Source organism: Benincasa hispida, unplaced genomic scaffold (assembly GCF_009727055.1).
Source record: "Benincasa hispida cultivar B227 unplaced genomic scaffold, ASM972705v1 Contig285, whole genome shotgun sequence".
NCBI lineage: Eukaryota > Viridiplantae > Streptophyta > Magnoliopsida > Cucurbitales > Cucurbitaceae > Benincasa > Benincasa hispida.
In genome coordinates, this window is record NW_024064780.1 from 551,131 (window position 1) to 565,251 (window position 14,121).

General features: G+C 33.1%; 3 protein-coding genes across 4 annotated transcripts; 1 reads left to right on the forward strand and 2 right to left on the reverse strand.

The window, feature by feature from the left end:
• The first annotated feature begins 2,819 nt into the window (after positions 1-2,819).
• On the forward strand, positions 2,820-4,809 carry LOC120069202 (UDP-glucuronate 4-epimerase 4). The gene has a single exon (XM_039020886.1). It carries the CDS (start codon positions 3,206-3,208, stop codon positions 4,526-4,528), a length of 1,323 nt encoding a protein of 440 aa, XP_038876814.1. The 5' UTR covers positions 2,820-3,205; the 3' UTR covers positions 4,529-4,809.
• LOC120069203 lies at positions 4,765-7,146 on the reverse strand. 2 transcript variants are annotated; one of them, XM_039020888.1, is made up of 2 exons: positions 5,759-7,146; positions 4,765-4,903 (listed from the first exon to the last, which is right to left on the reverse strand). In XM_039020888.1, the coding sequence occupies exon 1, from the start codon at positions 6,874-6,876 to the stop codon at positions 5,773-5,775; it is 1,104 nt and encodes a 367-aa protein (XP_038876816.1). In that variant the 5' UTR covers positions 6,877-7,146; the 3' UTR covers positions 4,765-4,903; positions 5,759-5,772. The 2 variants fall into 2 exon arrangements, with proteins under 2 accessions (XP_038876816.1, XP_038876815.1); XM_039020887.1 differs by having other exon boundaries at positions 4,845-4,973.
• A 3,536-nt stretch (positions 7,147-10,682) lies between these two features.
• Positions 10,683-12,413, reverse strand: LOC120069197 (40S ribosomal protein S13-like). The gene is made up of 5 exons (XM_039020882.1): positions 12,255-12,413; positions 12,099-12,171; positions 11,867-12,005; positions 11,536-11,722; positions 10,683-10,986 (listed from the first exon to the last, which is right to left on the reverse strand). The coding sequence occupies exons 1-5, from the start codon at positions 12,275-12,277 to the stop codon at positions 10,953-10,955; spliced, it is 456 nt and encodes a 151-aa protein (XP_038876810.1). The 5' UTR covers positions 12,278-12,413; the 3' UTR covers positions 10,683-10,952.
• Between the last annotated feature and the right edge of the window lie 1,708 nt (positions 12,414-14,121).

The following is a 14,121-nucleotide window of genomic DNA, read 5'->3' on the forward strand; positions in this document are numbered from 1 at the left end:
TGAATTAATTGTGTAAAATTAATAATAAATTTTCATTTTTGAAAAGAAAATTAATTTTGAAAATCAAAAATTAAAAAAGAAATGAAAAATGAAAAAATCCCAAAAAGTGGGATTTTCCACTTTCCAACCTAGAAATTTACACACTTTCCACTCTCCAAATTCAGTCATTAATCCAAGCATGAGCTACAATTCATGCAGCAATGGTTCTTACATGATTGTCACGTAATATATACTGAAGAATCTGAGTGGAATTGAGCATGCATTTGGGTGGAATAAGCTGAAAAACTTCAAAGGTTGAAGATAGATTTTCAGCTGGAAAAACCAGAATCTCTCCTCCTTGTTCTCTCAATTCAAACTTATTTTGAGTCCCACAACTCAATCCAAGACACCTAGAAGATAGTAGGGAAGCCCTTGTGGTGGTTCACAAGCCAATTTGGAGAAGATTTGCAACTGGAATCGTGATTCAAGTGTTTCTTCAAAGGTATATCATGAAACTCTCTTGATAGTTTATGAGCATGCTTAATTCAAAGCCAAAATTAATGAATTAGAATGCTTAATGATTCGTTTTTCTTCCGCTACATGTTTCTAACTTTAACACTTTATTATTGCAGAATTTTCTGAAACTTCCACGTAAAAAAATATTTCTTGAAATGAGTTATGATACGATGGATAATCTGGGTTGTTTACCATTTGCAAAATTTCTAGGAATCAAGTATGTATGTCGAGCTTTATGAATCAAGTAAATTAACATGAAGAAAATTGATGGAAAGATCAACTTTAGCTTGTGTCGAATCCAAATCAAGGATATGCTGATACAATATAGGTTATAGAAGGCCTAAAGGGATGATCGAGTAATCGTGTTCTGAAGAGCTAAGCCATAGATATAGATTGAACAATAGGAACTTAAATTTAAAGATTATATATAACAAGGCATGGACCTAGAATGAGGAGAAGTCCTATCCTTGTCCCAAGTCCCAAATATAACATGTTTATCATTGTTTGGTTAATCCCATGCAAATCATGATATATGAAGGGAGGTCATGCTTCCAAATTTAAGCCTCGGCTAAGATTGAATAACATAACTAAATACCCATAACTTAGGCATTCTCTTGCAGACCTAATCACCATGTTTTATCCTCACCCATGCTCTATAGAAAAATTCCCTATAAAATGACAATCTATAATTAGGGGTGTTTAGCTTTTGAAAGAATTTTTTTTTTTTCACCATTCCCTATCCCATTCCCCACCTAAACGGGCGAAACATAGGTAACTGCGAATTTTTATGGAGAAAATAAACATCCCTAGATAAACCTAACTATGAAGTTAATGTGAATGGAATACAAAAGAAATAGGAGCCTAATATACTTGTACTTGTCTATAATTCCTCTAATTTTTAGATTGATATCATTTCTTTCCTATACACCATTTGAACTAAAATCCTTCTAATAGTCACTCTCTATACATGCTTTTTCCTCTTATTTAAAATATCATTTTGATCTCTATAGTTTGAAAATTCTTCAATTTTAATCTCTATATTTTTTTTATAGATGTTTGAATCTAGTTTATTGTTTTTTAGAAAAAAAAAATTGTTTTTCATTTATTTTTAGTACAAACTTTTTGTTAACTATTAGCATTTTGTATATGGTTCAATATTCACATGTATTTCGTTGCATGAAAATTATTGTGGCTATTTAACTAATTTCTATAAAAATTAAAATTTTTTGAAAATACAATAATTAAAATTGAAATGTCAAGGTATAATATTTTTTAAAGAGAGATAATTGTAGGGTTGATAATAAATCTTGCAAATATGCATAAACTACATGCGTAAATTTTAAAGTTAAAAAGACAAAGTTTAAAGATTAAATTTATAATTTAAACTCAATTTTATTGAATTCAACTTCAGAATAATAAATGGTGCAAAATTTCCAAATGTTAAGCTTTTATTACAAGAATCATTATTTAAAAAAATATTTTCAAATGTTAGTCTTTTAGTACAAGTATCATTATTAAAAAGAAATAATTCCACATGTGTCCAATAAATTACAAAGACGTGTACTGATGGGGCTTAAGAAAAGATAATGCTATGATTAAATTTTTGGACAAACTGATGAATTATAATAGACATTCAATTGGATTTTAAAAGTTCTAACATTTTTTAAAACATTAAAAGTTTTAACATTGAAGAGTACAAAATCAAATTCTTAATTTGACTCTAATATGTAAGAAAGTTCAAGGGTAAAAGTTAGTTTTTTTAAAAAAAAAAATAATTGAAAAAGAACTTCATTAACAAACAACACTAACAACACGCAAGTTTCTCATTAAGAATAGAGGAACCACCATAGATAATCGACCTCCCAATAGGTAGCAAGATCTTTCTCCTTGGAAGAAATAAAAAAGATCTACAAATATGCTAGAGAGTGAACAACAAAATTACATGAACACTTGCAAGAAACAAAAGAAATCACATTCTTGGTTTCGAATAGATCGACTAATCTCGTTAAGGGTTCCAATGATATTTGTCAAATCTGACTCCACAATCAAAGGTGCACTGCCCTATTAACTTGAGGAGGGAAGTTAAGCCAACTCAAATAGTCTCCCCTTTTAAAGTCTTGAGAAGCTACCGGACGCAGATAGGAAAGTCCTGAGATTCACGAAGAACCCACGCACAAGACTTCAAAATCCCTCGTGAGACCATTTCTCCTGACTTCAAAATTACCTAATGACAAGCCACCATGTTTAAACCTAATGAAACCAAAATTACCATAGAGGGCGAATGGAAAATACATGGGAAATTGCAAAGAGTGAGGCAGTGTTACCTTAATGGGATAGATTTTGAATCTAAGAAAAATCCACACCCTTCAATTGAAAAAGTCAAGCAGTTGGTCAATAAGTCAAATAAGCCTCCACGGTTTGTTTCTATCGTCACTATTCCAACCCTTTCCTTCTCATTCACTCCCCCTTTTCTCCTTCTTTTTTTCCTTTTTCCTTTGCCTTTCTTTTTCCCCCACCAACACCCAAATCAAATCTTCCACTTCCAGGAAGAACCAACCCAATTGATAATGGCGATGAAAACCCACCTTTCATTCTGAAATCCCACAAACCCCTTTTGTTTTCTCACCAGCCAAACACTTTCTAGTTTCTACACCATAAATTTCCAACCCCAACTCCCAATTTGAGATTGAAGACGTTTTCATTTTGGCCAATGTCACAACAGAAGACCATTTCCCACATCGATCACTTACCATCAACGCCGGGGAAGTTCAAGACGGAGAAATCGCAGCCGTACATTCACCGGTTGAGGGTTCATTCCGCCATTTCCAGGCTGACTCTATGGTCTTTCTTGTTCTTGATTTTCATTATCTGTTTTTTCGTCCTCTCCCCTCCTTCATCCTCCGCCGCACCTCGCCGAGCCCTTGGTGGGGACTCTTGGGGTGGCCATAATTGGGAGAAAAAGGTCAGCCGCTCTGCTCAAACTGACTCTGGCCTCACCGTCCTCGTCACCGGCGCCGCTGGCTTCGTCGGAACCCATGTTTCCATCGCCCTGAAACGACGAGGCGATGGGGTTCTTGGACTCGATAACTTCAATGACTACTACGATCCACAGCTTAAAAGAGCTCGGCGGAAGCTTCTTGATCACGCTGCTGTGTTTGTTGTAGAAGGAGACATTAACGATTCAGAACTGCTTCGTAAGCTCTTCGATGTTGTGGCTTTCACCCATGTTATGCACCTTGCGGCTCAGGCTGGAGTCAGGTACGCAATGCAGAACCCAGGTTCTTATGTGCACAGCAATATTGCTGGGTTTGTAAACCTTCTGGAAGCCTGTAAGTCAGCAAAGCCACAGCCCGCCATTGTTTGGGCATCTTCTAGCTCAGTCTATGGATTGAATTCTAAGATACCCTTTTCAGAAAAGGATCGAACTGATCAACCAGCTAGTCTTTATGCTGCTACAAAGAAGGCCGGAGAGGAGATAGCTCATACTTACAATCATATTTACGGGCTTTCAATCACTGGTCTGAGATTCTTTACTGTTTATGGACCTTGGGGTCGCCCTGACATGGCGTATTTCTTCTTCACTAAAGATATTCTTAAACGAAGGCCAATAACAATCTATGAAGCTCCCGATCATGGTACAGTTGCTAGAGATTTTACTTACATTGATGATATAGTGAAAGGGTGTTTAGGGGCTCTGGATACTGCTAAGAAGAGTACAGGGAGTGGTGGGAAGAAGAAGAAGCCTGCACAGTTGAGGATTTTCAATCTGGGAAACACATCACCAGTACCAGTGAGTGAGCTTGTTTCCATACTAGAGAAGCTGTTGAAAGTTAAGGCAAAGAAGAAACTTCTGCCAATGCCCAGAAATGGAGATGTTAAGTTCACTCATGCCAACATAAGTTTGGCTCATAAGGAGTTTGGTTACAGGCCGACTACCAATCTCAGAACCGGACTGGAGAAGTTTGTGAATTGGTACCAGGATTATTATTCTGGTTCCAAGAACAGAATTGCCCGGGCTTTCTCTAACATTTAGATTCTTCACAATGTTGTTCGTGTCCACTGATCATCAATCTTTGATAGTTTGCTGCATTTTTTTAGTCATATCGTGCTTTCAAAGAAGCAGCACCTCCTCCTGCATTAGATTTGGTTTTTGCTCTTCGTCAGCAGGACTAGAAGCCTCTTTTCATAGCTGTCCCACATGTTGCTTCATTGGTTCTGTTCTTTTTCTGTATTTTTCCTAAGGACTATATTCTGTTGAGGCTTACAATTCATGACTGAGAGAAATGAAACATGCTGGCCGGTTGGTGGACTTCACTTATCATCTTGAATAGGTACCAATATATGAAATGGCTTCTGTTTACGGCAATACATATTAAAGCTCTAGCCAGTTCTGGTTAGCCATTCAGTTCTATAGTCAAGTTGAGGATGTACTTGTCCATGTTTCTGAACTCGTAACAATTCTCGAAAACTTCATGCCACTGTATCTCAGGCAATCGAAAACAAGTTCAGCCATTACATCTCATATGCATATAATTCACTCCGAACTTTGAATAAACATGTCATGGAAGTTACAAACAAGATTTTGGGAAGTCTGTTTCTTTGATTGTGAAGAATCCGTAACATGAATGGTCTAAGATTTCTACTGAGTAGGCAAAGATTTCAACCTATCTTCTTCAACGTTTGTTGTTTCCTGGCCAAACTTTATGAATAGCATACCATTAGTTTTCAATTTCTTTAACCAAAAATGGGTTTGGATGATATCTAATAATGGTTCCCAAATCCCTACAAGTTTTCAGGCCTCTTTGAATTTTTAAAATTACTTTCGACTATCAAACAAAATCCTAAAATTTGTTAAAGGATATTTAACAGGTTGGAAAACACTTTACATAATTCTAAAATTCTATCTCAAACCGCTCAAAACAATGTCCAACAATAAGTTCTAGGGTAGTATTCAACTAAAGATGAAGCAACAGGCTATGGTATTGGTAGAACTATTTTTGGTAGAAATATGCTTGAAAGGAGTCTGCTTATGCAAAGCCTATTTTTTTATTATTATCAAATGCAAACCATATATTCGCATATATACAAATCCAATCTATCATTTGATTTCTATTATGAACTCATTTATAGATTATAACTGAACCATATCACCCATGTCTTCAATTCAAAAGTTACAGAATAGAAAGAAGCCTTCAACACAAGGGAATTTGAACCATAACTTGTATAAATTATAGAGAGAACACGAATCACAAACCAAGGATACATGCTACAGTTAAGTCATTTCCATGACGGGGACGAAACAGTTTCAGTTTCAGCATCAGAGTTGAGATCCCACCAAGCACCCCTGTCATCATTTTGCATATTCTCACAAAGTCCCCCATCATCAGAACCTTCTTCATCATCTTCACCCGCGCCCACATCATCCAAACCAAACACTTCCTTCTCCAACTGAGGTTTGTATGTCCATTCCAATCTCTTCAAAACATCCCGATCCTTCCATTTTCCCGCAACAGAAACAGCCTGCTTCTTAGCCTTCCCCATTAAAATTTCCTTCCAAGAAAACCCAGTATCAGCATTTCTCTTCAATGGCCCATCATTGAGATCCCCTACAACAACTGTCCTGAGACATCTTAACTTGGCCTCCATCAAAACATTCACAAAATCAGAATCATCTGATACAAGAACCAGACACTCTGCTCTTCTCCTATCCATAATCTCAACCATGTCGTTTCTCAATTCTACATCAGCGGCTTCAGGCTTATCCGACACAGTCTTCACAAAAAACCCTGCCCTCTTCAACTCATCTGCTAAACCATATCCCACTTTTGGAGTCAAAACATCCCTAGCAGCATTCTTATACTTCTGTATTTTCATCGAATACTTAGCAAGCAACTTCACTCTTCTACTACCCTTCGCAGATTCAATCTGATTCAACCTCTTCTTATGCTCACTCTCATGAATTTGCTTAAAATGATTCACTAACTTCTCATTCGTATAAAAATTCCTCCCACAGACACGACACAGATACGGCTCGATCGATTTAATCACGCCCTTTCTCTCCAATTGATTAAGCATCTTCCTCTCTCTTCTCCGCTCTCTAACAACTTGCGGCACATAGCTAAACGCATGCCGATTCGCATATGCCACCATGTATCGAACCGCGCCGAAAGAAGCTGCTGCAGCCTTGAGCTTAACAGCGGCTTCGTAAGGCGGTAACGATTTCGGTGGTTTATTATCCAAATCCCAGAAAATAGCAACGGTAGAGAAGGAAGAGTCCGGAGAATTGGATTTCAGATTCGTTCCGGAATGAAAACATCTGACTAAATCAGTTTCGTTTCGGAATTTGTATGATAAATTCCGAAATCTAATCAACGCTATCATGGCGAGAAACTCATTTTACATATTCGGAGGATGAGCGGAAATGGATGAACGGAGGAGAAACGTGAAGAAGAGATGGAACTAACCTCTAGAATAGAAGAGTGAGTAGCAGAAGAATCGGCCGGTAGGGCCTTGACGGCGGGAATCTCGGAGGTGAGCGGTGGCGGGGGCTTTGTAGGGCGGCGCTAAGGAAGCAGATCGGTGGATTAATCGAGTGCCCAAATTAGAAGAAGCCCAATTTCAAACAAAGTTTGGGCTACTTTTACGTGGCTTTTTTTTACATACAACATATTGCTACTAAAAAGGGTTTTCTAACGTATAACCTCTTATTACACCATTGTTGAAATTTGAAAATGATGTTAATAAGAAAGAAGAAATTAAATGTTTCAAAATTTTATCGATGAAAATTAATATAATTAATGATATTTCAAAAAATGAAATCTTTATATAATTAATAATAAAATTTAAAAATGACATTTTTTAAAAAGAAATGTTGTGAAATTAAAATATGAGAGAATCTATCCAAATGTTAAAAATGTCTTAAAATATTGCTTAAACCTAATTACCTAAATCTTAGAACATTCGTGAAATAATAGTTATTAAGCTATAATTAAAATCTCATTATATATATATATAAACAAATAACCGTAAATAACCGAAATCTTAGATGCCTAGAATTATATATATTAGGTATTTATTTAGTAGAATTTCTACTGGGGAATATCTTAAATTTACATTAAGTTCCAAGAATGCCCTTACGACTATTACTTTATAATTAATTTGATTTAATTTGAACTTATATAACATATTTGTTTTTATCAATTTGAATTTCTTTTAAAATTAATTTAATTTATATTATTTTTATATGTTATTTTTCTCAAGAAAAATATATGATATACATGGCTGGCTGTGTGAATGTCCTCAACTCAAAAATTTGGAAAACTCATGTTTCAGGAGGACATCCAAAACTCTCCAGATGCCCTCCATCTGGACATTCTAGGATATTTGAGAATCTTCAGATGTCGGAGCATCACACAATACCACGAAACAAACATACTAATCTAAATGCCCACTCCATAGAAATCCAGGATGCCTGCAAAACAAACGGCCCCGTAATGTTTACTTTTATCTTTCAAGAAAATAAGTATAATTTTACATGTGTTTATGACTTAATGTAAATCAAAGAGTGTGCTTTGAAGATGAAGTTATGTTAGGGGGTGGCAAAGCTTTAGAATTGCAATGGGATGGCACAAACCTCCGGTTGAGATCGATTTTGATGTTCTGGAAGTTATTAAGCTCCTCACGAGGGAGCATGTTTCTTTTATTGAAATCAGGACTTTCATTGAGAACATTATTATTGTAAAGGATTTTGTTAACATTGTGCGCTTTTGACATGATCCTCAGGAGGAGAACAAAGTTGTTCATACTTTTGCAATTTTGACAACTTCTCGAGGTTACTCTTTGTCCTAGAAAGATGATTTTCCATATTATTTCCTCCCTCTCCTACTCGATGGGATGTTGGGTTCGTAGGTTTGTCAAGCTGTTTCCCCTATGCTTTGACCTAAAAAAAATATAAATTAGAGAGAAATATGGATATCAATTAGATAGTAGCAAGTTTCAATTGAATTTGAGTGATTTTCATTGATTCATTTTCTTTTATTTTACTTAGTCGAGTTTGAGTTTGATCATAGATGGAATAAAGTAAGAAAAAATAACTACAAATCATTAACAAAGTACTTGAGTTGATATATTATATAGGATAAATTGATACAATTTTCAATGTTTAGAATATAAATTGATAGTTGCTCAAAAACTTAAAACCTGTCACTTTTCTATTAAAAAAAAGTAATTTCATTTTGCTCTTACAATAGTATCTATATAGGCTAAATTATAAAAATTACCCATAAACTTTATATTTTATGTCAAAAATGACTCTGAAATTTCAAAAGTTTCAATAATACTTCTAAACTTCCAAAATGAGCTTAAAGATACCCTTATCATTAGTTTTAAATGGAAAATATAAAGAGTTTCAAAATATTATAAAAGTTTCAAAAATACACTTAACTTTCAAAAGTTTCAAATGAAGTTTGTAATGTTTTGAGTTTTTTTTTTTCTTCCTTCAATCAGTCAAAAAGCTTCTGAAAGAAATGTCATTTAAGAGAAGAAATTTGAAACTTCCAAATCTATGTTAGAGAACAAAACATACCTTTAGCCATAACAAAAATAAAAATAAAAATAATAATAAATTTAAAAAAAATAGAAAGTAACTTAATCAAGGACCTTTAATATATCAAGAGTAACTTTTGAGAGTTCTATAATGTAAAAAATCAAATTGAAAATTATCTAAGAAACAAAAGAAAAAAAGCTAATATTCACTCTACTTACATTCATGATTGGATATATATATATCATTATGCAATATATGGTATTCGACTTTTACATCGATTAGTCCTTTAATACAATAGATTGACATAAAGGTTAACCTTAACCCATTAAAAATTATACACTAGTTGTGAAGTATTTTTAAAAATAAGATAACCAAAAAACAATTAATGAACTCCAACTTTTGATTTTAAAAAATATATATTGAACTTTGCCACAAATTGCAATTTCATCATTTCACAGATTTTGACGAGTGTTGCAACTTATGTTCGTTTCTATGTCAATTTACTCACTAATTTTAATTTTTTTAAAAAAAAAAAAAGTAAAAATCTCAATTAAAAAAAACATAAATTTAAATGGATTCAAGTTTTGTACAAAATTAGATTCCATCGATGCGAAAGATTGGACAATTCTGTGATTCATTAAATGTGCATATAATAAATAAATGAATAAATAAATATACACGGGATTCTTCAACCAAAAGCTTATAGGATATAAGTTAATACACTTATTCATGTTGACATTCGATGAATTGTCTTGATTTCAAAATCATTATAAAGAATGACCAAATATTCTAAAATTTTTACATGCAATTTGAAACCTTAAAAGATATGAATAACATATGTAACTTAAAAATATATCAACCCAAGTAAAATAAACATGTTTTTTAGCTCAAATAAAGTGAAATTTCAGGGGCTAAAAATTTAAATCGATGCAAATTTACTAAAATATGTATCAGCCATTGCAATAATGCAAATAACAATAATGAAAAAGATACTACTGTCTCAGCCGTAGTTTCTACTTTTCTACTATATTACTCATTATCATGTGATGATAACCTGCTTAAAAACACTTCTAACTCAAGTTGCAAATTATAAAGCTTAAATAGGTCTTATTTAAGTAGTAGTTAACTAAGGACCTCTTCGGATTAACTTTTCAAGTGTTTATAAACACTTTTACGCACTTGTGGATCCAGACTACAACTTACCGTACTGCCTTAACTGGTTCACCTCATCTGGAGGAGAGTACGGGGAACCTGAATGAATGTCTCAACACACGTCAGGAACAAGCTTATTTAGAAGAGAACATCCTTTCCGAGAACCTCAAGAACACCCCTAATCACAACATAAACCGAATGCACGCTCTGCAGAAGATATGCCCTCCCACATGACAGACAAGTACAAGAAGAGGTGCAGTGTAGTTATAGCATAAGGCACCCGATCCCACAAAGCCCGATGTTTGATAAATCAAAAACTAGTATATCATATATAGCCCGATGTAGTTATAGTTATGAATCATCTTTCTTTACCATGGGATCGGAACTATTAAGTTATAGACACAATTTTTTAAAAAAAATAAAATAAAATAAAATCCCACTAAGCTTGAAATTTAAGTACGCCAATTAGCATACTTATGCAGGGGAAATATGGTGCAAAATGCTTCAGCAGAGACCACATTTTCAATATTGAGCTCAGAGGAATATCAATTATAATTAACACAGAAAAACTATCATGTCCAAATTAGACGGGGAACAAACTACAAAATCATTATGAGAATGACTAAAATTTAGCATTATGTTTCTGTGATACCATGGAACCATTCAATGTCTAATCTAGAACCACATAATGGAAATACCTTACATCGAATAGAGTAAATGAAAAGAGCTGAATCGCCCATAAGTGCAGCAGTCGACAAAATCAGGCAACAAGTGTGCTAGCAGTAGTTGACTCGCTGAAACAAAAAGAAAAATCCAACCAATCAATCACCGAGGAGGAAGGATGATAGTAGGAAGTTACTGAATATAAAAGAACTAAGCTTCAAATAACAAATGCAGTGAAAAGTACAATTCCTTTAATGTGATTCTGTTAACCATTTAGTTTTTCGTCTTTGGTTTTTAAATTTTAAGCTTATTTCCTCTCAATTTCTTCCTATGATTAGCATATTTCTTAAGTATATGAGTTGAATTCTTAGCCAAATTCCAAAAACAAGAAAAAAATTTAAAAACTGAGGTGAAAGAGGTGTTTATATGCTGAATAAATAGATATCAAAGCAAGAAGCAAGAAATTTAGAGGTGAAAGAGATGTTTGTAGGCTTAATTTTCAAAAACTAAAAATAAAAAACCAAACCGTTATTAATCAAAGTCTAAGCAATACAATACTTTGCATGAAGAGAGGAAACTTAAACCACCCTAATAATTAGTAACAACAATGGCTTAAAACAATCACCAGCTAACATAGATAACAAAATAAACTACAAAGAATTAGATAAGTGACCACTTACTATTTCCAAACAGGTGGGAGCTTCTTGGTCTTCTTGTAGTAGCGGGCTAGACGGTGAATCCTGCTCTCCACAAGAATCAACCTGAACTTTGAGTCTTTGTCCTTCCTGTTCCTTTCCAAATGCTTTCTAATCGAGACAGCCTTCTTAATCAAATGGTAAAGATCCTCAGGAATCTCCGGAGCAAGCCCTTTTGGAAGTAATCCAAATCACAACCATCAAAAAACACAAATTCAATTACCACTACAGCTAAAAGCTTAAACTAAACACTCTTCTCCTATATTCAGTTCATATAACATAAAATTTCGAATTGAGAAACAAGAGGAACAAATACCATGAGCTTTAAGAATGCGCAAGATCTTGTTGCCAGTAACGCTCTTAACCTGAGCAATACCATGAGAATCACGAAGAATGACACCGATCTGAGATGGAGTCAAACCCTTCTTCGCGAACTTACAGATGTTTTCCTCAACCTAATCAACACAAACACACAACACACATTCCAGAACTGTTCGTTCCAATCAAAGTAAGTCGCAGCTTAACTATTTCAGGTAAAAGGGACTTACATCTTGAGTAGAAATCTTGAGCCAAGTCGGTGGAGTCCTCTTGTACGGCAATGCTGAAGCCGAAATACCTTTTCTGCAATCGTAGATGAGAGGAAGGATTGAGTTATTGAATCGGATGAATAAGAAGATGGGAAAGAGAGAAGAAGATGAACTGACCCTCTGCTATGCATACGACCCATTGTAGACGACTATGGAGGAGATTCGAAAGCTCTCTCTGCTTCAGAAATTGGCAATGGCCTCAACTGGTAATCGACGAGCCTTACAGAAAACCCTAGCTTTGCTAAGATGGGCCTTCTTTTACAGTTTTATAGTTGTGATTTGCAAAGTTTATCCCTTGTGGGCTTACACTTCAAACGACGACGTATCATGTTTAATCCATTTTGTTTCTTTTTTCCGAAAATTTGATAAAATAGCAAAATTCGATGGTTTAGATTTCTGGCAAATTTGAGAATAATAAGATTTTTAATAAAACGTGTACTGAGATCGAATTTTATAATATCGAATTTGTCCTGGATCATCCATAAAAAATATTGAATATAGTTTAATTGATATATCATGAATCAATTCTAATTAAAAATATATTGTGAATGAATAAACGTCGGATATCAATTCTATTAAAAATAAGGTGTAAATGAGTCTGACGGTTATTTGATTTTATATAACTACTTTTCTGATTTTTATCTTTACGTTATCTTATTAACCACTCTTCAAAATTCATTCAAAAGAATCCATATTTGATTTTTATTTCTTCATTTAAATTCTAATTCATAGTTTTACATTATCTTATAAATTTTTTATTATTTTAAATTCTCATTATCACATCTAATTCCGGTTGAATCTTCAAATGTGTTGTTATCTTATTAATTTTTTATTATTTTAAATTCTTATTAACACATTTGATTCTGGATGATTCTTAGTGATGTATTTTATTCATATTCTAATTAAACTAAATGTATATTTCATTCAAATTTCTCCATTTTTCAGTTTTTTATCACTTATCATTTTATTATTGTATTATATCATTTTAAAATATATTATATATACTTTGTTTTATCAGTATCTTAGTAGAAATATGTCTTGTTGACAAACAAATAAGTAGTCGGTTTTCTTATTTTGCTTTTTTTTTATATGATTTTACGAGTTAAGCTTCTTTTTCATTATCAAGTTAGATTATATATAATTATTTTGTAAATTAATCACAATAAACAAAAACTTCTTGATTTTCCTCCAAAATGTATTTTTTTTTTAGTATCGAATTTGTTTAGATTTGTTCAATTTATTCCATCTTTCTGCATATTTCCATTCTTCTTCTTTTCTAGAGTCGGTGAAGAATATAAAACTTTTCAAGTTTTATTTAGATATTTAGCAAAATCAAAAATCAGTAAGAATTTTAGCAAATTGATTGGAAATCGAAGTTATATATACAATGTAATCGTTGAAGCTTCTGTTATCAAATTTTAATCAAACTGATTCGGTAAAATCCGACCTACTTTTCTTCATAATTTATCTCCTAAAGATTTTTTTTAATTAATCTTTTATGATTTATCTCCCCTAATATCTCTTTAAATTTATCTTTTATTATCAAATCTCGTTTTATCCAGCTATTTTTCATTTAGTCTAATTTTTGTTACAAATTCAGTTTATCTAAATCTTTTTGTTTTCTGTTTACCCAATTCATATTTTGTATATTAGTTTTCTAGTAATTAACTAATATCCATTTTGCACATACAATACAATAACAATATGATCTTGTAATTGTAATCTGAATTATGAGGTTTTATATAATGGCCCAACTTTTTTGGAGTAGTTATTTTCCATTAATAAAAAAAGTAATTATGGATTTTTGAGTTGTGGGTGGAATGAAATCAGATTTTGTCTTAATTTGTTTGGAGGTTTGAATTCTAATAAATTAGATTTACAATAGATTAAATTAAAATGTTTTAGTTTTCAAATTTTTGGATTGAAGAATTTTATTATAAGTCTTGAGTTCATAATTTAAGATGTTAAATGAATTTCTTTTAAT

What these genes read in the sequence shown, in the direction of transcription:
- LOC120069203 (XM_039020888.1), bottom strand. Translation starts at nt 6,876, where the DNA reads ATGATAGCGTTGATTAGATTTCGGAATTTATCATACAAATTCCGAAAC.
- LOC120069202 (XM_039020886.1), top strand. Translation starts at nt 3,206, where the DNA reads ATGTCACAACAGAAGACCATTTCCCACATCGATCACTTACCATCAACG.
- LOC120069197 (XM_039020882.1), bottom strand. Translation starts at nt 12,277, where the DNA reads ATGGGTCGTATGCATAGCAGAGG. An exon ending in TCAAGATTTCTACTCAAGAT is followed by an intron (nt 12,006 to 12,098) that starts GTAAGTCCCTTT and finishes TGTGTTGATTAG; the next exon opens with GTTGAGGAAAACATCTGTAA. An exon ending in GCGCATTCTTAAAGCTCATG is followed by an intron (nt 11,723 to 11,866) that starts GTATTTGTTCCT and finishes TACTTCCAAAAG; the next exon opens with GGCTTGCTCCGGAGATTCCT.